General features: G+C 43.5%; 1 protein-coding gene across 1 annotated transcript in view; it reads right to left on the bottom strand.

Moving 5' to 3' along the window:
• Positions 1 to 530: 530 nt before the first annotated feature.
• LOC120991123 (zinc finger protein 850-like) overlaps positions 531 to 27,622 on the bottom strand; it is a 465,109-nt gene continuing 438,017 nt past the window's right edge. The window contains exon 3 of the mRNA XM_040420014.1: positions 531 to 2,382. Coding sequence (XP_040275948.1) covers positions 612 to 2,382 — 1,771 coding nt within the window. The 3' untranslated portion in view covers positions 531 to 611. The remainder of the gene's footprint in view (positions 2,383 to 27,622) is intronic.

The following is a 27,622-nucleotide window of genomic DNA, read 5'->3' as shown; positions in this document are numbered from 1 at the left end:
ATTAGAAGTTGGCACCTCCACATCATTGCATTCAGTTTTAATTCACGATTTGTATAGTGTCCCAACTTTTTTGGAATCCGGTTTGTATCTTTCTATGCAGGAACCTGTCCCGTCTGGCTGGTCGGCCCATTTTACAAGAGCGGTGGCAACTTCCTGCGCAGAAAAGGCAGAGGTTTCTATACAAGACATTTGCAGAGCAGCAACGTGGTCTTCTGCTTCTACCTTCTATAAACACTATAGATTAAACCTGTCAGAAGTGTCTAATCTTTCCTTTGGACACAACGTCCTTCAGGCTGTGGCCCCCCCCCCTAATTTTTCACTGTGACTTTTCCATGATATAACACAATGCAAGTCATGGTCAACTACAACTTGTGCAGTTTGGCAGGTATTTCTAAAATAGCTGCATGACACGTTTTGAGACTGTTCTGAGATTTGCAGCATGTGATACTTGTTGCCATATAGCCCGAAACTTAACTTCTGTGAATAAGATGGATTTAAAATGCTATTTTGCTCTTATAGCATTTGCCAAATCTAAAAAAAATTATAGTTTCTCTTGATCTGCTAAGTTTAATAATTTTTGTTCCTTCTTACAAAACATAAAAAAATAAATATCAAAATGGCTTCTCCCCTGTGTGACTTCTCTGATGTCTAACAAGACATGATTTATGTGTAAAACAATTCCCACATTCTGAACATGAATACGGCTTCTCTCCTGTGTGACTTCTCTCATGTATAACAAGATCTGATTTTTGTGTAAAACATTTCCCACATTCTGAACATGAATACGGCTTCTCTCCTGTGTGACTTCTCTCATGTCTAACAAGACATGATTTATGTGTAAAACATTTCTCACATTCTAAACATGAATATGGCTTCTCTCCTGTGTGACTTCTCTCATGTACAACAAGATTTGATCTCTTTGTAAAACATTTCCCACATTCTGAACATGAATATGGTTTCTTTTTTGTGTGAGTTCTATCATGAATTACAAGACTTGACTTATCTATAAAACATTTTCCACATTCTGAACATGAATATGGCTTCTCTCCTGTGTGATTTCTCTCATGTGTAACAAGATATGATCTCTTTGTAAAACATTTCCCACATTCTGTACATGAAAATGGCTTCTCTCCTGTGTGACTTTTCCAATGTTCAATAAGATGTGATTTATATGCAAAACAGTTCCCACATTCTGAACAGGAATATGACTTCTCTCCTGTGTGAATTCTCTTATGTTTAACAAGATTTGATTTATCTGTGAAACATTTCCCACATTCTGAACATGAATATGGTGTCTCTCCTGTGTGACTAATCCTATGTCTAACAAGATTTGATTTATCTGAAAAACATTTCCCACATTCTGAACACGAATATGGTTTCTCTCCTGTGTGAATTCTCTTATGTTGAACAAGACTTGATTTAACTGTAAAACATTTCCCACATTCTGAACACGAATACGGCTTTTCTCCTGTATGACATCTATTATGTTTAACAAGATATGATTTTTTTGTAAAACATTTCCCACATTCTGAACATGAATATGGCTTCTCTCCTGTGTGATTTCGCTCATGTCTAACAAGATCTGATTTTTGTGTAAAACATTTCCCACATTCTGAACAGGAATATGGCTTCTCTCCTGTGTGACTTCTATCGTGTCTAACAAGATCTGATTTTTGTGTAAAACATTTCCCACATTCTGAACATGAATATGGCTTCTCTCCTGTGTGACTTCTCTCATGTGTAACAAGATATGATCTCTTTGTAAAACATTTCCCACATTCTGAACATGAATATGGCTTCTCTCCTGTGTGACTTCTCTCATGTCTAACAAGATCTGTTTTTTGTGTAAAACATTTCCCACATTCTGAACATGAATATGGCTTCTCTCCTGTGTGACTAGTCCTATGTCTAACAAGATTTGATTTATCTGTAAAACATTTCCCACATTCTGAACACGAATATGGTTTCTCTCCTGTGTGAATTCTCTTATGTTGAATAAGATATGATGTTTTTGTAAAACATTTCCCACATTCTAAACATGAATATGGCTTCTCTCCTGTGTGACTTCTCTCATGTGTAACAAGATATTGTCTCTTTGTAAAACATTTCCCACATTCTGAACATGAATATGGCTTCTCTCCTGTGTGACTTCTCTCATGTCTATCAAGATCTGTTTTTTGTGTAAAACATTTCCCACATTCTGAACATGAATATGGCTTCTCTCCTGTGTGACTAGTCCTATGTCTAACAAGATTTGATTTAACTGTAAAACATTTACCACATTCTGAACACGAATATGGTTTCTCTCCTGTGTGAATTCTCTTATGTTGAATAAGATATGATGTTTTTGTAAAACATTTCCCACATTCTAAACAGGAGTATAGCTGCTCTGTTGTGTGAATTCTTCTGTGTGTAGAAAGTCTTGATTCTTCTATAAACTGTTTACCACCCTGAAACTTTTTATCCCCTTTCTGATCTGTATTTTTGGTAACAATCTGTAATTGGTCAGGGGAAGGTCCCTCATGATCTGTACTTTGAAGTCCTGGGTGTACACTAAGGGTAATGAGGTTTTCTTCTGAGGAGCGCTGCATGATATCTTCAGCTTCTTCTTTATAATTTAGTGATAATACAGCTTTGCCCTTAATATTTTTACTGGAATACTCTGTGAAAAAAAAAAACATTAGAATTTGTGATTATTTTTCAAACTATTCAGTGGACAAACCTAGAACATTACTATTAGGCTGTAATTGAATATATGGTATAAACGTATAAACCAGCTCTGCCTCTAATGCCACCAGATGTAAGGTAGCTATCCTATACGTTAATGTCCGACTTTTTAAACAGGTCTTGAGGCGTGACTTGGATAATGATTATGTCAGCATCATTAATGGTCCTTTTAGTGTACCTGCTGCTGAAAAACACACACTGCTCAGTACAAGATGCAGTTTCCCTGGTTCTGGTGTGAGAGATCCTCCTTCCTCCAGCAGCAGGTTCAGTGTGTAATTACACCTCCTAATTCCTTCTGCTGTTATTTTACTGCAGCCTGTACTATGCTTGTATGAGACAGCAGCAGCGGGGGAGGAGGTACACTGAAAGAAGCATGTTACTTAAGGAACAGATGGATGCTGGGAAGGTACAGAAACGAAAATGGAAAATCGCTATGACCTCAAAGGGCTAAGAATCTGATCATCTGAGAATCTGATCATGACCACCATCTACATTTAGAAAAATAGCTTTACCATGAGGTAAAGCACACATCTCAGTCTTAAATCACAGACATGACAATTCGGTCTATATAGCCTAATGACCACACATACACCAGATCTCAGGTTTATAGACCTCTTCAGGATGCAGTGGAATAGACAGAGTGAGGTCATCAATCAGAACCTATAATAGAGGTTTCCTGCACTTTGTTGGGTCAATTACACTAAGAATTCAAGATGTTCTAAGGGGAACGAGGGTCCTATCAAGAATTAAGAAGGTAGAGCTAATGAAGTGTCCTGTGAGTGCAGGTAATCATCACTGAGACGTCTGTGGTATGTACAATAATCACATGTGACATCGGAGCTTCCTAATAATCATGCAGACTGGAGTGCACCGAAAGGAAGCCAAACACAGAACCAAACATCTTTAACCACTTAATGACTAAGCTAGTTGTCATTAAATTAACAATCTTTTTTTTTTTTTTTTTCATTGTTATATTCCAAGACCTAAAACTTTTATATTTTTGTCTGTGGCTGTATGAGGACTTATGTTTCACTACTCCTACCAAAACTACAGAAAAAGTCAAATTTTTATATGACTTGTATTTTGTGACATGAGTTGTATTTGTCAATGGAATCATTTACTTGTAATTTATTATTTAGCTTTAATTATTTTTATTTCTTGAAAGAACATAAAAAGCCCCAGCAGGACTTCCGGTTCCGGCGCCACCATGGAAGGCAGCATCTGCTAGGAGCTTTGTCCCCTGTAGCACCACAAAGTGCATTATCCCCTAAAAACTGATTGCTCCAACACTACAAACAGTCAGGAAAATGTATTTGAATAGCCGATCACCGGTTTATGGACCGATTCGTAATACCCATGGGGAGAAAATCTCAAAGAAATCCTGCAAAGCTCTGCAAGGTGCGAACAGAAGCCAAAATAGCGGCGCAAACAGAAGAAGACAGAGGCTCGCAAGCCCCGGTCATAACGGACTCAGAAAACCCTACTCCAGATATGGAGGGGGATAGGCTGGACATAGACTATAAATATCTAGCTGTGCAAGTTGTTGCCCGCATTCTACCTGACCTCCAGGAAGCTCCTCCACAGTGTCACAGTCCTTTTCGGCCCTGCAATCCGAGGTCACACAACATACCACACGCCTCGACGAGTTGGAGGCCAGAGTGGCAGCAGTTGAAGCTGAGAACAAGTCAGCCCATGCTCACCTCACCAAAGCCCTGGCTGAAAATGCCAGACTCTGGAGCAAGATTGATGACCTCGAAAACCACTCAAGGCGGAGTAATCTCCGCATAGTTGGCCTCCCAGAGAGTATCCCAGCCAGAGATCTCACCGCTATGAGTATGAACTACCGGAGGCCCTGGGACTATCGACTCGTTGTAAGGTGGAAAGGGCACATAGGGTGGGCCAAGGCGTCCCACCTGAAACCAACAATAGACAGAATAGACCATCTGCGACATCAGCTCATGGTAACAGAACACGTCAAGTTATTGTAAAGTATCTAGATTATTCGGACAAAGCAGCTATATTGCGAGCTTACAAGCAGGGAGGTGGTGTTGTGACACTGCAAGGCCACCGAATTCTATTATTTGGAGACATTTCTGCTAAAGTGACTCACCGCAGACGTGCTTTCGCCCCTATTTGCTCCACACTCTTTAAAAACCAAACCCGCTTCTCTTTATTATTTCCCGCCACCTTAAAAATATTCCATCCAGATGGGTCAACAACCTTCGTCGATCCAGAAGAGGCCACCCACGTCCTGATGGGATCCCGCCAAGGAATCAGAACACTCCTGGCTCTCACCTATACAGTAGAAACCTCGACAACTCTTCAAAAAGAGGAGTGATAGGATGGCCACAAGCACTGACCGGACGCCCTCCATCCAGAAACGAGGATCTCCTACTCCTGGACTTCAGAATTAATGAACAGCAACACGTTCCTGAGGGAGATAAGTATTCCGCTTCATATTCACATGCTGGGGGTTTGTTGCTGTTAATATGTCGAGAGTATAACCTGAAAATTGTGATTGGAAGCGGACACTAGGTGGGAAACCGTTAATTGAACTTTAATGTTTGGTCTTGATTTTGCCTATACTCCTGATGGTGCCCACGCAGATGGCAGGCGCTGCAAAGACCCGCCAACGGAAAAGTCGGCATTTGAGTTAGCCCCTAACACCTCCCAGTGAGATATTGATAGAGCCGAAGGGGGCTTTATGTCTTATTATTTTTACTAGATATTTTTTTTCTTTTACCATTCTACTTAGTACTTTACACGGTTATGCTTTGTGGAAGCTGATGGGTGGGGTCACTCATGTTATGGTTATATCTAATGTTCCTTCTGCTAGAAAAAATTTAAGTGCCAGTAGACATCTTTCTACTTTCGAAGGTTGCAGGGAATGCTTCTACCATTAGCAACCTATCATTGTTACAGGTTAGAGTTAGGGGAGTTGAGGGGATACATTGCGCTCTCTGTTCTGACGGGGTGGATTAGTTCAGCGCAACAAAGGTTTCCCTAATGACTAGTCCTTTGAAGATAGCGTCTTGGAATATAAAGGGTTTAAGGTCCCCTAGCAAACGTATGATGGTCCTGAAACATCTTAGGCGTTTGAAAGTGGACATTGCCCTCCCACAGGTGACTCATTTTTAAAAAAAGTGATTTCTTCCGCATGAAACATCTCTGGGTGGGGGAAGTATATGGTTCAGAGGCTGTGGGTAAAAAAGGAGTACTTACACTGCTGCGGCATGGTCTCCCTTACACCGTGCTAACACTCAACCATGACGATGTGGGGAGGATCTCACATCTACATCTGACCTCTCCAGGTGGTGATAATAGCATATATAATATTTATGGCCCTAATGAGCCTAATGTGGAATTTTTCGTCACCCTTAGAGGGCATTATCCCGGGATCCTCTCGAAATGAGAATTATAGGAGGCAACCAGAATGCAGTGGTTAGCCAGGAGGAGGACAGGAGAAGGGGGTGGGATGGGGAATAAGCAGGGAACTAAAGATATGAGACTGGCCCATCTTATCAGAGATGCAGACCTAGTTGACACATGGCGAATATTCAACCCTGAGGGTAGGGAGTACACGCGTTTCTCGCATATCCATTTTTTATGATCATGCCTAGACTACATCTTAATTAATAGGAGGAATATCGTGTGCTTCTCAGAGTCAAAAATAGAAGATATGGTTATCTCTGATCATTTACCGGTCTCGATAATGCTCCAGGAGTATATACCTAAGGGAGAAGACTTCCTTTGGTGATTTCCCTCTAACTCGATCAATGATCAGGACTTCCGGGACCTTCCTCGAGGCTGGTGGCTAGAGTATAAACATGATAACGAGGAGATGTCTAATCCTCAACTACTATGGGATGCGGGAAAGGTGGTACTTCGAGAAAGAATAATGGCCTACATGTACAATAGGAAACGCTCGGTCAAACTGAAGCTCGCCCAGTTGAGCGACACTCTGAAAGATGCTTACACCGCTTTCCAGAATTGCCCATCTCCTTCCTTGCAGAAACGGTGGCAACAAGATAATGTAGAATATGAGATATGGCTTCAACAATGGGAAATCACAATCACAGTGGGAAGCATATTTATTTCGCTATGGAAATAAAGCAGGTAGTCTACTAGCCAGATTAGCCAAGGGACAGAGACCCTCGACCAATATACCAACCCTTAGAGATAGACACGGAGGGGTGAGCTCTCACCTGAAAGAAACAAATAAGATCCTGAGAGACTTTTAAAACACTCTGTACGGATCTCCTCTGAAACCAGTAGAGGGAGTAGAAGACTGGTTGAAAGACATCCCACTACCAACACTATCAGAACTAGACAGGGAATCACTTAACGCCCCAATTACCACAGAAGACGTCACTAAAGCCATTAAACATTGGGTAAGGCTCCTGGACCCGATGGTGATAGAGGGGAATTCTTTTGCATATTATCCCAGGACATAGCCCCAACGCTCTCCCAAGTATACACGGGATTAATGCATGTTACAGGTATACCAACTGAAACAAATACATATAAAGGTTTTGCCAAAACCTGGTAAAAGACCCTACATTAGCAGCATCATATCGCCCAATCTCATTGATCAATGTCGACCTTAAGATAGCATCTAAAATACTAGCTGAAAGACTGGCACTCATATTGCCGAGGTTGAAAGCCCCAGCACAAGTAGGCTTTGTACAAGGAAGGGCTGCAGTTACAAACATTCATAAGGTTCTGACAGTCCTAGACGAGGTGAAGATGCGCCCTGCGATTCATCCATCCCCAGCTATAGTCACTATTGATGCTGAGAAAGCTTTTGACAATGTAAACTGGGGATGGATGGGAATTGTATTAGACAGCATGGGCTTCCGTGGCCCATTCCGGCAATATCTTACGGCACTATATACTAACCCTCAAGCTAGAATACATACCCCTGGATTTCTCTCCAGCCCTTTCAGCTTGTGCAAGTGCACAAGGCCGGGCTGCCCACTTTCCCCACTTATATTCATCTGGCAATAGAACCATTGTCCCTAAAACTAGGAATGAGTAACAATATAGAGGGCATCAGGATAGGTAGTACAGAGCTCAAACATGCACTCTTCACTGATGACCTGTTGGTCTTCTTGGAACACCCACACAGACTTGAAACACCTATTCCAGCTCTTGGCAGAGTTTGGCAACCTGTCAGGTCTCAAGGTAAATGCAACCAAGTTGGAGGTTCTGTTCTTGGGCTGCAATCCATCAAGGGAAGGAGACCAACCTCTAGACGTACCAATACAAATAGCTTCCAGACCCATAAAGTATCTGGGTATCCACATTGGGAAACGACAAGAATCCCTGTATATATTAAACTATCCACCACGGATTAAAACGATTCTAGTTGATATAGAGTGCTGGATGAAATATCCATTATCACTGGGGATGGGGGGGGGGGGGGGGTTTAAAAATGATGTGTATACCAAAGCTCCTCTACCCCATGCAAACCATTCCTCTCCTCCTTAAACACTCCGATATTAACACTCTGGAATCTGCATTTAGATCTTTCAAATGGGCGAGAAGGAGGCCTAGGATATTGCTGGCTAAGTTGCAACTACCCAAAACGTTGGGAGGCCTAGCATTGCCGGACCTGAGATGTTATAACTTGGCCAGCCTTATGAGATACAGGACTGACTGGATCTTTGGCACTAACTTCTATACCAACCATACCCTGGAGGCACAATTAGTGCACCCATGGAAGCTAGAGGCATTATTACACACCAAATGTGCGGCAATACCTTCTTCAGTTAGAACCACTTTATTAGTGAAAGATACCATAGCTGCTTGGAAAGGGTCACGTAAAATATTCGACCTACCTTTCATGCTCTCAAAATACATGGGCATCTGGGGACACCCGGAATTCCCAGCAGGGTTAAAATCTAAACACTTTGTGAGATGGAGGGCTGCGGGCATTAAGTATGCAAAGGATGTGTGGAATATGCAAGAAAAGGGTTATTATTCTTTCACTGAACTTAAGGAACTACATCAGTTAGGGAATGAACACCTGTTAGCATACCTCCAACTCAAGGGGTTCATTTCCAATAATAATATGTCAGGGACATAGGAGAAAATCACTATCGGAACTGTATCAGGGAATTAGGGACACCAAGCAGGAAAATACTGCAGAAAAGCTCTTCTCCCAATGGAAGAAGGAGTTCCCCTCCATGGACACAAAAAAGTGATTCTGCAGGGCTAGGACAGGATAAGAAAGGTAATCACTAATGAGGGGAGGAGGGAAACACATTTCCGGATGATCCACAGGGCCATAGATGGATTCCAGTATGCTTCCAACATTCAATCCCAGACCAGACTGACTAACTGCCCAAAGTGCCACCTCGGAGGCTCTGATCTGTACCATGGGGTATGGTCTTGCCCAGAATCGAATACATTTTGGAAATTAATTGGGTCTCAAATTAACCATCATCTGAGAATATCGATTCCACTGACTCCCAAACTTATTCTGTTCCATGTTCCTCCTGAGGGGAGGATATTACCCCCAATAATCCACATCTCACTTCTAGCGGCTAAACGATGCCTCTTCAGAGATTGGCTACAACCCCGTGTCCGATCAGTGACAGATGTTTTCCGCCACATTAAAATATGCTTCGATATGGAAAGAGTAGAGGCAGAACAGCACAAGGGAAGGTATGTTAAGACATTTTTGGGAGATGGGAGGTCTTTGTCAATGCGATGTTCTCGGATGCCGAATTAAAAGAGCTGATGGAACCCTTTGTGTCTTCTGAATGGTACCTAAAGGGGAAAACTGCAAACACCCTGGGGAGACTTCGGGTGGATTAAAGATTAGCAGGGTTTACAGGTTGTCATGTTATTATGCTTGATCACATACGATTGACTGAAAGTTCAACCTAAATGAGGACTTTCTTCGGTGACCGGCTTACTGTACATGTAATTGATCTAGTGTATGTTGTATTGACATGAAAATTTAAAAACTCAAATAAAGATTATATTAAAAAAAATATATAAAAAAATAAAAGCCCCAGCAACTGTCTCTCTCTTTTTTTTTTTTTGCTGTTTTGATGTTTAACCCCTTAGTCACCAGCCTGCTTTGGGCCTTATTGACCAAGCGTTTTTCTTGTTGCTTTTTTTTTTGCGGGAAAAGTTGTAATTTTTAATGGCTCTATTTTGGGGTACACAACTTTCTGCTAACTTTTATTAACTCTTGATGCGAGAGAGATGGGAAAAACAGCAACACTGCCACAGCGTTTGTACGTTATAAATTTTACGTTGTTCATTTTTTGGTAGAAGTAACATAATATCTCTATTCTCTGTGTCAGAACGATTACAGTGATACCAAATACATATAGTTTTTTTACGGTTTCCTACCTTTTTGCAATAAAATCCCTTTTTTATTTTTCTTTCTATGGAGTTGTGTGAGGGCTTGTATTTTTTCATTGGTATCATTTTGGAGTAAGGGTACTTTCACACTTGTGTTGTTGGATTCCGGCAGGCAGTTCTGTCGTTGCAACTGCCTGCTAGGTCCGGCAATCTGTATGCAAACGGATACCATTTGTAGAGGGATCCGGATGTGGATCTGTCTCAAAAATTCATTGAAATACCGGATCCGTCTCTCCGGTTGTCATCTGGAAAAACGGATCCGGTATTTATCTTTTTCACATTTTTAACCCCTTAGGGACCCATGACGTACCGATACGGCATAGTTCCCGAGTACTTAAGGACCCATGACGTACCGGTACGTCATCTATAGTTCCGATCACCGCCGCCCGGCGGGCGGTGATCGGAACACGGTGCCTGCTCAAATCATTGAGCAGGCACCACGGCTAAATGCAAGGGGGGGTCCCGTGACCTGCGGTTTGCGGCTTTTACCTGGTGCGGCGACGGTGGTGCCATCGGGTCCCCATGGGGCTGTGGTGGGGAGCCGATGGCATGGAAGACATTGCGCTGCCTTCCGGTGATGAGCCTGTGAGATCCAGCCCCCTGGATCTCACAGGCCGGAAGCTGTATGAGTAATACACACAGTATTACTCATACAGCCAATGCATTCCAATACAGAAGTATTGGAATGCATTGTAAAGGATTAGACCCCCAAAAGTTCAAGTACCAAAGTGGGACAAAAAATAAAGTGAAAAAAAAAAGTTGAAAAAATTACAAGTTTCAAGTAAAAATAAACAAAAACGTAATTTTCCCCAAATAAAGTGAAAAAAAATTGGTAAAAAATAGAGGAAAAAAAAAAGTATACATATTAGGTATCGCCGCGTCCGTATCGACCGGCTCTATAAACATATCACATGACCTAACCCCTCAGATGAACACGGTGCTAAATAAACAATTTTTTTGTCACCTTACATCACAAAAAGTACAACAGCAAGCGATCAAAAAGGCGTTTGTCCACCAAAATAGTACCAATCTAACCATCACCTCATCCCGCAAAAAATTAGCCCCTACCTGAGACAATCGCCCAAAAAATAAAAAAACTATGGCTCAGAATAGGGAGACACTAAAACATAATTTTTTTTGTTTTAAAAAAGCTGTTATTGTGTAAAACTTACATAAATAAAAAAGTATACATATTTGGTATCGCCGCGTTCGTATCGACCGGCTCTATAAAAATATCACATGACCTAACCCCTCAGATGAACACCGTAAAAAAATAAAAACTGTGCTAAATAAACCATTTTTTGTCACCTTACATCACAAAAAGTGCAATAGCAAGCGATCAAAAAGTCACACGCACCCCAAAATAGTGCCAATAAAACGTCTCATCCCGCAAAAATCATACCCTACCCAAGGTAATCGCCCAAAAACTTAAAAAATTATGGCTCTCAGACTATGGAAACACTAAAACATGATTTTTTTTGCTTCAAAAAAGAAATCATTGTGTAAAACTTACATAAATAAAAAAAAGTATACATATTAGGTATCGCCGTGTCCGTGACAACCTGGTCTATAAAAATATCACATGATCTAACCTGTCAGATGAATGTTGTAAATAACAAAAAATAAAAACGGTGCCAAAACAGCTATTTCTTGTTATCTTGCCTCACAAAAAGTATAATATAGAGCAACCAAAAATCATATGTACCCTAAACTAGTACCAACAATACTGCCACCCTATCCCGTAGTTTCTAAAATGGGGCCACTTTTTTGGAGTTTCTACTCTAGGGGTGCATCAGGGGGGCTTCAAATGGGACATGGTGTCAAAAAAAACAGTCCAGCAAAATCTGCCTTCCAAAAACCGTATGGCATTCCTTTCCTTCTGCGCCCTGCTGTGTGCCCGTACAGTAGTTTACGACCACATATGGGGTGTTTCTGTAAACTACAGAATCAGAGACATAAATATTGAGTTTTGTTTGGCTGTTAACCCTTGCTTTGTTACTGGGAAAAATGGATTAAAATGGAAGATTTGCCAAAAAATAGAAATTTTTAAATTGTATCTCTATTTTCCATTAATTCTTGTGGAACACCTAAAGGGTTAACAAAGTTTGTAAAATCAGCTTTGAATACCTTGAGGGGTGTAGTTTATAGAATGGGGTCATTTTTGGGTGATTTCTATTATGTAAGCCTCGCAAAGTGACTTCAGACCTGAACTGCTCCATAAAAATTGGGTTTTTGAAGATTTCTGAAAAATTTCAAGATTTGCTTCTAAACTTCTAAGCCTTGTAACATCCCCAAAAAATAAAATATCATTCCCAAAATGATCCAAACATGAAGTAGACATATGGGGAATGTAAAGTAATAACTATTTTTGGAGGTATTACTATGTATTATACAGGGTGGGCCATTTATATGGATACACCTTAATAAAATGGGAATGGTTGGTGATATTAACTTCCTGTTTGTGGCACATTAGTATATGTGAGGGGGGAAACTTTTCAAGATGGGTGGTGACCATGGCGGCCATTTTGAAGTCGGCCATTTTGAATCCAACTTTAGTTTTTTCAATAGGAAGAGGGTCATTTGACACATCAAACTTATTGGGAATTTCACAAGAAAAACAATGGTGTGCTTGGTTTTATCGTAACTTTATTCTTTCATGAGTTATTTACAAGTTTCTGACCACTTACAAAATGTGTTCAATGTGCTGCCCATTGTGTTGGATTGTCAATGCAACCCTTTTCTCCCACTCTTCACACACTGATAGCAACACTGCATGAGAAATGCTAGCACAGGCTTCCAGTATCCGTAGTTTCAGGTGCTGCACATCTCGTATCTTCACAGCATAGACGATTGCCTTCAGATGATACGAGATGTGCAGCACCTGAAACTACGGATACTGGAAGCCTGTGCTAGCATTTCTCCTATGGTGTTGCTATCAGTGTGTGAAGAGTGGGAGAAAAGGGTTGCATTGACAATCCAACACAATGGGCAGCACATTGAACACATTTTGTAAGTGGTCAGAAACTTGTAAATAACTCATGAAAGAATAAAGTTACGATAAAACCAAGCACACCATTGTTTTTCTTGTGAAATTCCCAATAAGTTTGATGTGTCACATGACCCTCTTCCTATTGAAAAAACAAAAGTTGGATTCAAAATGGCCGACTTCAAAATGGCCGCCATGGTCACCACCCATCTTGAAAAGTTTGCCCCCTCACATATACTAATGTGCCACAAACAGGAAGTTAATATCACCAACCATTCCCATTTTATTAAGGTGTATCCATATAAATGGCCCACCCTGTAGAAGTAGAGAAATTGAAACTTGGAAATTTGCTATTTTTTTTTACAAATTTTTGGTAAATTTGCTATTTTTTTATAAATAAAAATGTTTTTTTTTTACTTCATTTTACCAGTGTCATGAAGTACAATATGTGACGAAAAAAACTATCTCATAATGGCTTGGATAAGTCAAAGCTTTTTAAAGTTATCACCACTTAAAGTGACCCTGATCAGATTTGCAAAAAATGGCCAAGTCCGTAAGGTGAAATAGGGCAGAGTCCTTAAGGGGTTAAAGGTCTGTGCACGCGCAGAGCGCAAAACCGGATCCGTTTTGCCGGAACACTTGGGGCCAGATCCGGCATTAATGCATTTCAATGGAAAATAATGCAAGGCAAGCGTTCTGGAATTTTGGACAGAGAAATTACTGGAGCATGAAGCAGAATTTTTTCTGTCCAAAAACCGTACAGTGACTGAACGGAAGACATCCTGATGCATCCTGAACGGATTGCTCTCCATTCAGAATGCATTAGGATAAAACTGATCCGTTTTTTTCCCCGGTATTGAGCTCCTAGGACGAGACTCACTACCGGAAAATTTTAACGCAAGTGTGAAAAGTACCCTAAATTACGCTTTTTGATCACTTGTTATTGAGTTTTTTCGATGGCAACTGAGACCGTAGTTGATAATTTACAGGATATTTATATAGTCCGGGTCGTCACGGACGCGGCAGTACCAAACATATAGGGGAGATTTTCTTTTGCAATTTTTTTTTATTAAAAAGCGTATTTTCAATGGAAAAAAGCGTATTTTTTTACTGTCATTTTTTTATTTAATAAATGTTTTTTTTTTACACTTAATAGTCCCACAAGGGGACTATAACAGACAATTTTCAGATTGATTTTAAAATGCAATGCATTATCCCTATATTTCATTGCATTTTAATGTCTGCTATACTGACACTGACCAGCAGGTTGCCCCAGAGAGGCACAGCCTGCTGGAAACTACTCAAGGCAGGCTTGGGGCCTTCATAAGACCCCAGCCTGCCTTTACACACATCGGCACCCCACAATCGCATTTGCAGGGTCCCCATGGGAGACAGAGGAAGTTCGCTCCCTCTGTCAGTGCTTCACATGCAGCGGGCGCCATTGCCCATGGCATGTAAAGCGTTAAACTGCCCGGATCGGCACTCCTGTCGGTCTGGGCTGTTAGATCAGGACCCCGGCTCTCATGTAAGAGCTGGGTCCCAGCTTCCCTGTGAAAAACCGGCGGCCCAGTCTAAGGCCCCTTAGTGAACACCGTAATAAGCCGTATAAGTGGTCATTAAGGGGTTAAAGAAGTAACTGTCACATTCTGTCTAAGGGGATGGGGCAACAAAGAGGGGAAGTCATGTGGTCGGCAGATGTCAGCTGAATAAGGGAAACCCTTCATAATGTAATGGTCCAATTAAAGAGCAGCGCAGCAGCCGGTGATCAGATTCTCCTCCTGCCCTGAAAGCACCAAGGACAGAATCTGAAGTCACTTTCACCATTCATGATTCCATACCTGTGGTGACATCTCCTGGAATGTCCTCCTCCACCTCACTCTTACATGGGAGATCGCCCATCATCCTCTCTTCTTCATCCTCCACTTTAATAATAGTCAGATCATCCCCCTGATTTATCATCTGTAACAATTCAGTACAATACAGCAGACAGGTGGGAAATCTAACAGATCCACAGAAGAGACCCCCACAATCTATGACCCCTCTATGACTGCAGGACCCTCCTATATAGATGTGTATAGGGCTCAGCTCCATCTACCTGAGGGTTCTCTGGGACCTTCTCCTCTGGACAGTCCTGGGAATACAAAGGACGGGGACATCTCTCTGGTGGATTTCTCCTCCTGGATCCATCTGTGGAGACAGGAGCACACAGTGACTGAATACATGGCCTCCTGTAGATCTGTCTATAGATCAGACTCTTCTCTCAGCTCCTTCACTTCTAGGTTTAGTTATCGGGGGAAATAACAATATTCTGCTCCTCACCACCTGTGCTGAGATGCCCTAAGCATCTGAAAATGAGCAATGGTAGAATAATCAGTATCCGAAGAATCACATTACATCATGTGGGTGGCCAAGTGCATGTGCGTGCCACTTACCTGGGGACAGACAGCACTATGGGAAGAAGACAGGAACAGGTCATTGCATCCGTCAAGGGAGACCTTCAAGGCTTTTTCACCCAATTGAATCCCCAGGCACAAGCCACCACTGCCCTAGACACCCGCCTCTCTAATGTTGAGGAGACCCTTCTCTAGAATGAACCCTGAACAAAGATCTACTTCAAATTGATGATTAGGAAAAGAGACGTCGTCGTAATAATATCAGATTGTGTGTAATCCCTGAAACTGTTCCTACTAATGAGCTGCGTTCTGCAGTGACTACAATTTTTAATACTGTTCTATCCAGACCAGCGGAAGTGGGAATTTACCTAGAGTTCATTGTGTCATGGACCCAAAATGCCCTGATAATTCTACATCCAGAGATGTTCTTTGTAGAGTGCACATCCCCAGAGAAAAAGGAGATTTTGCAACCTGGAGACGGAGGCTAACCTCATTTGCAGGTGCTCAGATTCATTTATTGCCAGATGTTTCCAGATGCACCCTGGCAATGAGACATCTTCTTAAACCTCTACTACAGTCACCAAAGCTGGAGGAACATACTGATGGGGCCACCTATTCCATCTCATTATCCGCAAAAATGGAACCTCTTTTGTCTTTCCTTCCCCAGAACAAGCTGAGGATTTGGCGCACTTCTTGCAATTCTCTAGCCTCTCCCTGCCAAACTGGCTGGACTTTCCATCTTCTCTATCCCAGGTTCCTCCACTTCCTCAATGGGATCGCTGCAAGCTTCAACAGAGACCTTCCTCTTCTGTACCTTCATCTACGGGAGAAACCCCCTTCGAATGGGACCTGGTTGAAGCTCCCATGGACTCCCAGGGCCTAGTTATATGTAGGGCTAGTTTTAGCAGGTGCCACAGTGTACCTTTGCCTTGCCGGCCTACAGTTGACGATAGAGTTAGTTTACCATTGGTCGTCACCCATTCTGACTGAACACTTCGTAGTGGTGTGTCGGTGATCACTGAGTTACCGTGTTCTGCCTAGTTTCCTTAGATTCTGACCGGATACTCATAATGTTTTGTTTCTTTATTTTATTTTTTTCTTACTCATTATTTCTTCTCCTTTGTACCTGTGACTCATAAACAGCTTGTCCTCTCCCCCGGTAGACTGTGTGTCCAGACTTGTTCACTCTTGGACATCTCAGGATTCACTTAGTGGAATTTTCGTTCTTCTTTTTACCTGCTCTGGATTAGCCGGGTTGGGTACATAGCTTGATTAGCTTCCTTCCTCCTCGTCTAACACTCCCCCCCCATCTTTTTTTCTTCTCCCTTCTCCTTCTGTTTCCAGGCTGTGACCATGTCTACCATATCCTTTGCATCCATTAACACCAATTGGCTGAATTCTGTCGGAAAAGAGGTCCTCCATCCTCCAGCTTCTTTGGAGAAGAAAAGGTACGGATTGCCGTTATGCAGGAAACACATTTCTGCCAGGGATCTATGCCTGTTTTTCACCCCCCCCCCCCCCCCCCTCCGATACCCCGTTTCTTATTATAGCTGTTTTTCTAAATCTAAATCTCGGGGTTAATATTCTTATTTCTAGGAGTGTCTCCTGGGAACTGACCGTCACTCACACCGATAGTAATGGTAGATTTTTGTTCATAAAGGGAATATTAAGGGGACAATTATACACCTTAGCCAACATTTACCTCCCCAACTCCAATGAATTTCCGCCCCTCGATAATATTTTAACTAAACTAGAGGATTTTGCAGAAGTAACACTACTGGTCGGAGGGGATTTTAATTTTGCCATTGAATCTTTAATAGATGTCTCTAGAGGAGCCTCACACCTGACCTTCTCTTACCTTCATCATCTTAAACGTCTTTTTCTCTCTGACCAGTTGGTGGGTGTATGGCGCTCCGTTCATCCTGATGGTCATGATTATACCTTTTATTCCCCGGTTAGAGATGTTTATTCTCGCATAGACTATTCCCCTTCTCTCCTCCTCACATATAGACTCAATTACCTTTTCAGACCATGCAATGCTCCATGTCTTAATTAAGTCTTCCCTCTCCTCACCAAAGTCATGGCAATGGCGATTGAATGAGTCTCTTCTACAGGACCTAGTGGTTTCCCAAGATGTCCACTTGGCTATTAGCCACTAGTTTGACGAAAACCCTGTGGAGAATACGATTTCCCTCCGATCCAACTGATCTCAACCTGATAAAGGTAGCCGAAGAAGGCTGTCATGTGATTCTAATAGTCCCATATTGGCCAAGGAGATCGTGGTTTCCCATGTTTCTAAGTCTTTCCAAAGGGGATTTCTGGGTCCTTCCTCAGATCCCGGACCTTCTTTTACAGGGTCCGGCCCGGCACTCAATGATGAACCATTTGAATCTTACTGCCTGGAATTTGAACGGTCTATCCTAAAATCAAAAGGGTTATCTGATGCGGTCATAAACACCCTTTTATCCAGCAGAAAACCAGTCACTTCTAAGATCTATCTTAGAACATGGAAGACTTTCCTCCAGTTTGTCTTGGAATCCCACCTTACCACCTGACGTCAAGGTAATTTTAGACTTTTTGCAAAAAGGTATTGATAAGGGGTTAAGAGTGAGTATCCTTAAAGTCCAGATAGCAGCGCTCAGTGCCTTCATGGAAGTCAGGTTAGCTGAGTTTTATTTAATCAAAAGGTTTTTTAAAGGGGCTTGTAGATTGCATCCTACTATCAGGTCTACGGTCCCTCCTTGGGATCTCAACTTAGTCCTCTCAGCTCTTATGGATCCTCCCTTTGAACCACTTGATGAAATCACTCTCAGGCTGTTATCCATAAAAACTGCCTTCCTAATAGCCATCACCTCGGCTAGAAGAAAAGGAGAAATACAAGCATTGTCCTGTGGACCTCCTTATCTTAATATTCTGGATGATAGAATAGAACTGAAGCATGAGCCTCTTTCTTACCAAAGGTATTCTCAAGATTTCACTGCCAGCAAGAAATATCATTGCCCACCTTTTTCTCTCAGGCTAAATCGGCTGCCGAGAAGAAGTTTCACCACTGGGATGTCCGAAGATGTGTCCTGGCTTATCTAGAGGCCACAAAAAATCTGAGGAAGTCTGATCGTCTTCTAGTCCAATACGCAGGACAGAATAGGGGTCAGGGGGCCTCAAAAACTACCATCTCTCACTGGATAAAAATGACAATTTCTATGGCCTAAAAAGGAAAAGGACTCTCTCCACCTATGTCAACTTCATGGGCGGAAAGTGCCTCAGCATCATTGTCCCAGATCTGCCAGGCGACAACCTGGTCCAGTCCATCAACTTCCATTAATCATTATAGACTCGATGTTTTGGCTAACAGGGACTTGTCCTTCGGACAAAAAGTCTTGTCTGCAGCAGTCCCTCCCTAGTCTTGTTCCTTTGTTAATCCTCCTGCTTAGTGCCGTTGGGGAGGCGTACGGAAAAGATGATAATTACTCTTACCGGTAATTGGGTTTTCCGTCTAGCCTCCACAACGGCACTGGGATTTCCCACCCGAATCATCTTGTCTGTATCTTCTGATTTAAATTTCGTTCAAGTGTATTGTTTTCTCCCAAATTAAAATTCTTTTCAGCATCATCCGGAGTTCTTGGATATTTACTGGAGAAGGTAAAGGGGAGGAGGCTTTTACATCTTTGTTCTCCACGTTGTTTCCTGTCCCTGGGAGGCAGAGTAACCTCCTGCATAGTGCCGTTGTGGAGGCTATACGGAAAATCCAATTACCGGTGAGAGTAATTATCATCTTTTAATTTTTCTTTCTATGCAGTTGTGAGAGGGCTGGATATTTGTGGGACGACTTGTAGTTTTCATTGGTACCATTTTGGGGTAAATAACGCTTTTTGATCGCTTGTTATTAAGTGTATACACTGCACATGACGGGTCTTACCTTGTGATATAAGAGGCTGGTGCTCCTCCATTACATGTCACTGCACACACATGTATACACTGCACATGACGGCTCTTACCTTGTGATATAAGAGGCTGGTGCTCCTCCATTACATGTCACTGCACACACGTGTATACACTGCACATGACGGCTCTTACCCTGTGATATAAGAGGCTGGTGGCCCTCCATTACATGTCACTGCACACACGTGTATACACTGCACATGACGGCTCTTACCTTGTGATATAAGAGGCTGGTGCTCCTCCATTACATGTCACTGCACACACGTGTATACACTGCACATGACGGCTCTTACCCTGTGATATAAGAGGCTGGTGGCCCTCCATTACATGTCACTGCACACACGTGTATACACTGCACATGACGGCTCTTACCTTGTGATATAAGAGGCTGGTGCTTCTCCATTACATGTCACTGCACACACGTGTATACACTGCACATGACGGCTCTTACCTTGTGATATAAGAGGCTGGTGCTCCTCCATTACATGTCACTGCACACACCTGTATACACTGCACATGACGGCTCTTACCCTGTGATATAAGAGGCTGGTGCTCCTCCATTACATGTCACTGCACACACGTGTATACACTGCACATGACGGGTCTTACCCTGTGATATAAGAGGCTGGTGCTCCTCCATTACATGTCACTGCACACACACGTGTATACACTGTACATGACGGCTCTTACCTTGTGATATAAGAGGCTGGTGCTCCTCCATTACATGTCACTGCACACACGTGTATACACTGCACATGACGGCTCTTACCTTGTGATATAAGAGGCTGGTGCTCCTCCATTACATATCACTGCACACACGTGTATACACTGCACATGACGGCTCTTACCTTGTGATATAAGAGGCTGGTGCTCCTCCATTACATGTCACTGCACACACGTGTATACACTGCACATGACGGCTCTTACCCTGTGATATAAGAGGCTGGTGCTCCTCCATTACATGTCACTGCACACACGTGTATACACTGCACATGACGGCTCTTACCTTGTGATATAAGAGGCTGGAGCTCCTCCATTACATGTCACTGCACACACGTGTATACACTGCACATGACGGCTCTTACCTTGTGATATAAGAGGCTGGAGCTCCTCCATTACATGTCACTGCACACACGTGTATACACTGCACATGACGGCTCTTACCTTGTGATATAAGAGGCTGGTGCTCCTCCATTACATGTCACTGCACACACGTGTATACACTGCACATGACGGCTCTTACCTTGTGATATAAGAGGCTGGTGCTCCTCCATTACATGTCACTGCACACACGTGTATACACTGCACATGACGGCTCTTACCTTGTAATATAAGAGGCTGGTGCTCCTCCATTACATGTCACTGCACACACGTGTATACACTGCACATGACGGCTCTTACCCTGTGATATAAGAGGCTGGTGCTCCTCCATTACATGTCACTGCACACACGTGTATACACTGCACATGACGGCTCTTACCTTGTGATATAAGAGGCTGGTGTCCTCCATTACATGTCATTGCACACACGTGTATACACTGCACATGACGGGTCTTACCCTGTGATATAAGAGGCTGGTGCTCCTCCATTACATGTCACTGCACACACGTGTATACACTGCACATGACGGGTCTTACCCTGTGATATAAGAGGCTGGTGCTCCTCCATCATGGCCTCCTTGTACAGATCCTTGTGTCCTTCTATATACTCCCACTCCTCCATGGAGAAATAGACAGTGACATCCTGACACCTTAGAGGAACCTGACAACACAATGACACCGTCATCACCCAGACCCCTCCAGTGCTGTTACTGGAGAATTTCCCAGCATTCCCAGCAGTGTCACCTCTCCAGTCAGCAGCTCCATCATCTTGTGGGTGAGTTCTAGGATCTTCTGCTCATGTATCAGGGGGTGAGGCTCTGTGATGGGGGGAGGGGTCCTGCTCCGCCCTCCTGACTCCTGGAGATGGATGATGGGAGTCACACAGTCCCCCGATGTCTTCTTCACTATTGTGTACTCCTGTGGATGGAGAGAGACACTTAGGGAATAAACCCTTCAGGGGCCATGTGCTCTCCTCCGGCCCTCTCCTCCTGGTACAACGTGCCTACTTACCTTCTCATGGCTCCTACAACATGACTATTGGTCACTGGTCACATGACACATCACTCACCATACTGGGGGCTGATCTTTAGGTTCTCCATCACTTGGAAGGTCTGGAGGCCGTTCTCCAGGACCCTGGACTCTTCCTATCACTTCCTATGATGGATTCTCCTTCCCGATGTCTGACTTGTTCCAGAATACAATAAAGAGGAGAGAAATCTAGAAAAGTTTACCTCTCCGCTCAGCAGGGAGATGATCTCCAAGGTGAGGTCTAATATTCTTCTGCTGATCTCCTTCCTGTCCATCCTTGGTGGTCGTTCAGGAGAAGAGGAGAGAACTGGAGGAGCTGGAGGCTTCTAGTACTGCAGGCGCCTTTATGAGAAGAGGAGAGGAAATCATCCAGGGGACAAGACCAGATGTCACCTCCAGAACCGCACTTCCTGAGCCTGGAGGGGCCCCGCTTCTCAGAGCCCCCACCACATGGATTCCAGGGGCCCCAACATGGAGATCTCTGGTGTCTCCACAGGAGATAAATGTCTGATAGATGCAGGTCCCACCTCTGGGCTGTGCTCAGCTGTGTCCACAACTCCTAGAGAAGAGACTGGAGAGAGATGAGCTCAGGCCGGGCCCCGCTCCATTCATTCTCCTCCTGGAGGCAGGGGCCCTTCACCAGGACAGTCAGGGGCCAGAGAATGATGACAACCCCCACTCTCCCCACTACTCCTCCCCCATTATACTAAGCTGAGGAGCGGAGAAGGATTCCTTGTGTGTAATGGAGGAGAATCTCCAGAGGTGACATGTCTGAGCTCTCCACCACACTGTCTCCTCACAGCTCATCTTACCTGCAGGCTGGAGGAATGGCTGATACCAGAGAGAACAAGAGCCCTGACTACCGACCAGGACCTGCCCAGTATCTGCTGCACTGCCAGAGCTGAAGGACCTGGGTGACGTCACTGTCATGTGATCCGTGCAGGGGGCGGGGCTCAGCAGTGGAGAGAGGGGGTGGTGAAGGACCTGGGGTGATGTCACCGTCATGTGATCAGTGCAGGGGGCGGGGCTCAGCAGCAGAGATAGGGTAGACGCTAGAATGGAGACGTTAGAAGGAGGTTTGTGACGTCACTGGTCACATGCCCTAATGTGGGCAGTGCTGGCAGACATGACAGGATGGGGGCGGAGTCTAATCCTCGCCCGCTCCAGGCCCTGTCCCTCTGCTCTCTAGGATATGTCTTATACTATAATAAAAGGCTGGACCCTACAGGATAAAGGTCACTTTGCTCACCAGGATTTAGCTCGATGTACATAAGGCGATATTCACATGAACGTATTTTGTTTCCGCGTCCGTTCCGTTTTTTTTGCGGATTGGATGAGGACCCATTCATCTCTGCACATCGTGTGCTGTCCCCATCCGTATGTCCGTCCCATAGACCTGCAAAAAATATAGAGCCTGTCCTATTGTCCGTTTTGCGGACAAGGATAGTCATTGGTACAATGGATATGGAAGCCAAAGGGCTGTGATCCGTATTTACATGGTCTAGTTGCAGCTGAGCCCCATGGAAGTGAATGCGGCTGAGCTGCAATATGAAGACAACGTACTGTGTGCGACGTCTGTCCTCACCAGAGCTCCACTGTGTGCGGCGGCTCCCTGTAACAGCTGTCGGGGGGTGATGGGACTCGGACCCCCAGAGATCTGAAAATGATGACCCCCTACCCTGAGGATGTCATCGTTATATTTACCCGGATAAGCCCTAAGTTACATCAGTACTCGCAGGTTACAGGGGATCTGCAGTTCTTTTAAACTGATGATCTGTCCTCTGGATCAGCATCTGATCGGTGGGGGTCCGACACCCGGGACCCCCGCCGATCAGCTGTTTGAGAAGGCAGTGGCGCTGGCAGTAACACCGCGGCCTTCTCGCTGTTTACCGCTGGCCCAGTGACATCACTGCATTCAAGTGACCAGAGCTTAGCCCCGCCCAGGCCAGAGATACTAGTCGTGACGTCACTGGGCCTGAGGGAAACCGAGAGAAGGCCGCGGCGCTGCTGCCTTCTCAAACAGCTGATCGGGCAAGGAGGGGGGGGGTCCCGGGTGTCGGACCCCCGCCGATCAGATGCTGATGATGTATCCAGAGGATAGAACATCAGTTTAAAAGAACTGCAGAGCCCCTTTAAAAAGAGAGGTATGTCCCCCCCCCCATGTCCTTCACTGCTAAAGCCGATTAATGAGAAGACAAGGGGCAGTAATGTGTGGCCTTGGGGGTCCCACCTCTGGGACTTACTCCTATCTGCTATAAGGGTTATTAAGATCGGCATCTAAAACACTGATGTAAATAAATGGCCCCCGTAGTCTATGAGGCTGAAAAATGTCATCCGTCCATCCAGTTATCCTGTAACGTTGATCCAGAGGAAGGAAGAAATCCCTCAGGAGGTAGAAAGTAATTTCCTCATTTTAGGGGGAAAAATTCCTTCCCGACTCCAATCAGGCATCAGAATAACTCCCTGGATCAACGACCCCTCTCTAGTAGCTATAGCCTGTAATATTATTACACTCCAGAAACACATCCAGGCCCCTCCTGAATTCCTTTATTGTACTCACCATCACCACCTCCTCAGGCAGAGAGCTCCATAGTCTCACTGCTCTTACCGTAAAGAATCCTCTTCTATGTTTGTGTACAAACCTTCTTTCCTCCAGACGCAGAGGATGTCCCCTCGTCACAGTCACAGTCCTGGGGATAAATAGATGATGGGAGAGATCTCTGTACTGACCCCTGATATATTTATACATAGTAATTACATCTCCCCTCAGTCGTCTTTTTTCTAAAGTAAATAACCCTAATTTTGATAATATTTCTGGGACCTGTAGTCCCCCCATTCCAGTTATTACTTTAGTTGCCCTCCTCTGGACCCTCTCCAGGATCTGCGCCTCATAATTGACCTTGGCAGCAGCTGCCTGACACTGATTTCTACAGTTAAGTTTACTGTCAACTTCCTAAGTCCTTTTCCATGTCAGTATTGGGGCTCATACAAAGAACGTATATTTTTTCCGCATCTGATCCGCATTTATCAGTGTTATTATTTATCAGAAAGAGTCACTAATTCCATGGTGCTGCACATCAAGAGAGGGTTACACATACATAATATAAAAAATACAAAAACCATAAACATGAAGCTATTAAGAAGCCGGTACAGAGGGGAGAGGACCCTGACCACAAGAGCTTACAATCTACAAGGGAAGGAGAAGGACACAGTAGGTGAGGGTAAAGCTGCTCACCCGGCTGTGTGGGGGCAGCGTGCTCATTGTAGGTGGTAGGCTTTCCTGAAGAGGTGGTTTTCAGGTTGCCTATAAAGGTTTAGATGTTTGGGGGGTGGGGGGGTCTGATGTACTGGGGTATTGAGTTCCAGAGTATGGAGGATGCAGGTGAGAAATCTGGTAGACGATTGTGTGAAGAACAGACAAGAGAAGAAGAAAGAAGAAGGTCTTGTGAGGATCAGGGATTACGTGTGAAGATGTACTGGAAAAGCAGATGAGAGATGTAAGGAGGGGACAGATTGTGGACGGCCTTATATGTAGTGGTTTGTATTATAATAATAGCAAAGACAGGTGCACTCTGCGGTCTTACTAAACCCTCCTATAATTTGCACACTGGCCCCTGGTATTGCCCATACGGCTCAGGTAGGAGAGTGTTAGGTCCCGAGCTACTTGAGAAACCTTGGCGCGGTGCTCGGGCTCAGACATGTCCTACACCGTAGTAGGACATGTTGGCTAATCTCTCAATGAGGGTTGAGTAAGACTGCAGAGTGCACCTGTCTTTGCTATTATTATATTGTTATAAGGTTTGTATTATAAACCTCATTTGCCCCTTCTCTGCCCAAGCCTCCAATCTATCCAGATCCATCTGAGGCAGTATAAGTGAGCTGGATACAGTACCTACAGAATTCAGCATCTGACTCCATTCATGTTCTGCAGGTAATAAAGGAGGAGGATACATATGAAACACATATATGAGCATCACTTGGTCACTGACTTCATGTTGGCATTATTCAGGGGTTAATTAACGGTTGTGTCTAAACTCCATGCCTGGTACGGACCTCTCGCCCCCTAGTGGACAGGTCGGGAACAGAGCTAGTGTTTAGCCGGCTCACACTGTTTTGGCTAAACTCCATGCACCATACGGACCTGGTCCTTACCAAGTATGGGGAATAGCGGACTCTACAGCAGCTGTCTGTTTCCCATGCTCCGTACGGACCTCTCAGCCCCCTGGTGGTCAGGTCCGGAACTATGATGGGATCTAGCAGATTCAGAGTGAATTGTCTAACCTCCATACTCTGTAAGGACCTGCTTAACCCTTTGTGCTATGGGATCAGTTACAATTAATTTTGCCCAAAAAAGTGGACCAGATGAGTGGAAGGAAATCAGGTTTTTATCTGTATTTCATTTTTACTCCTTAGAACTGTTTAACCCTTTTAACCCCAGGCCAGCTTTCACCTTCCTGCCCAGGCCATTTTTTGCAAATCCAACATGTGTCACTTTATGTGGTAATAACTTTAAAACGCTTTTTCTTATCCAGGCCATTCTGAGATTGTTTTCTCGTCACATATTGTACTTCATGACAGTGGTTAAATTGAGTCAAAAAATTTCATTTTTATTTACAAAAAAATATCAAATTTACCAAAAATTATAAAAAAATTAGCAAATTTCTAAATTTCTATTTCTCTACTTCTATAATACATAGTAATACCTCCAAAAATAGTTATTACTTGACATTCCCCATATGTCTACTTCATGTTTGGATCATTTAGTGAATGCCATTTTATTTTTTGGGGACGTTAGAAGGCTTAGAAGTTTAGAAGCAAATCTTGAAATTTTTCAGAAAATTTCCAAAACCCACTTTTTAAGGACCAGTTCAGGTCTGAAGTCACTTTGTGAGGCTTACATAATAGAAACCACCCAAAAATGACCCTATTTTAGAAACTACACCCCTCAAGGTATTCAAAACTGATTTTACAAACTTTGTTAACCCTTTAGGTGTTCCACAAGAATTAATGGAATATGGAGATGAAATTTCAGAATTTCACTTTTTTTCCATTTTAATCAATTTTTGTATGCTAACACAGCAAGGGTTAACAGCCAAATAATACTCAATATTATTGCAATGATTCTGTAGTTTACAGAAACACCCCATATGTGGTCGTAAACTGCTGTACGGGCACACGGCAGGGCGCAGAAGGAAAGGAACGCCATATGGTTTTTGGAAAGCAGATTTCACTGGTAAAATTTTAAGTTGCCATGTCCCATTTGAAGACCCCCTGATGCACTAGAGTAGAAACTCCAAAAAAGTGACCCAATTTTGCAAACAACAGGATAAGGTGGCAGTTTTGTTGGTACCATTTTAGGGTACTTTTTTCGGTATGAGATTGTGAGGGATGAGAATTCATTTTGTATGAACATGTTCTCCATCTTGTACATATGTGGAAACATTAATGAACCAGCTGGCAGGACGTAGGGAGTCTCTGTGTTTATAAATCAAATGCTTCTAGCTGCAAGGCCAAGGTAGTAGCCCCCTCACTTCCTTATCAGAGTCTGACATACAAGAGTGAGTTATACTCCTTGTTAGTTTGGAATGCGCTGCTAACGAATACTAACTTTGAGATAAGATTCAGCAGAATTTTTTTAATTAGTGGAATTTTATTAGTATGATGTGTGTCACCGCCAGACATCTGTGAAGCTCTGACAGACGTTCTTTAGAACCTCCTGCTTGAGGTTCTTTTGTTTTATCTTTCGTTTTGTCATCTCGTTTCCCTCTCTCAGCTGTTATCTAGTTGCATTGATTGCATCCCTTTAAATCCCCTCCCATACTGCATCACTTTGCGGTTTATACAACTTCCTGGAGGGTGTGCATGCTGGATGCTACAACTGATGCTTCTACAGATAAGTCTGTTCATTTATCTTTGTTTTCCTGTTTGCTTGATCCGAGGTGACCCTGACTCCCTCTGTATTAAGTGTAGGGAGCCGGTGGTCGTGTACCCTCACTATTATAGGGTGTTCAGGTGTCATACAGTCGAGGAACGAGGGTATGCAAATTTCTACCATTGAGATTTTTGCA

Source organism: Bufo bufo, chromosome 2, assembly GCF_905171765.1.
Source record: "Bufo bufo chromosome 2, aBufBuf1.1, whole genome shotgun sequence".
Classification (NCBI taxonomy): Eukaryota; Metazoa; Chordata; class Amphibia; order Anura; family Bufonidae; genus Bufo; species Bufo bufo.
This window is presented reverse-complemented; position numbering and strand designations above follow the sequence as displayed.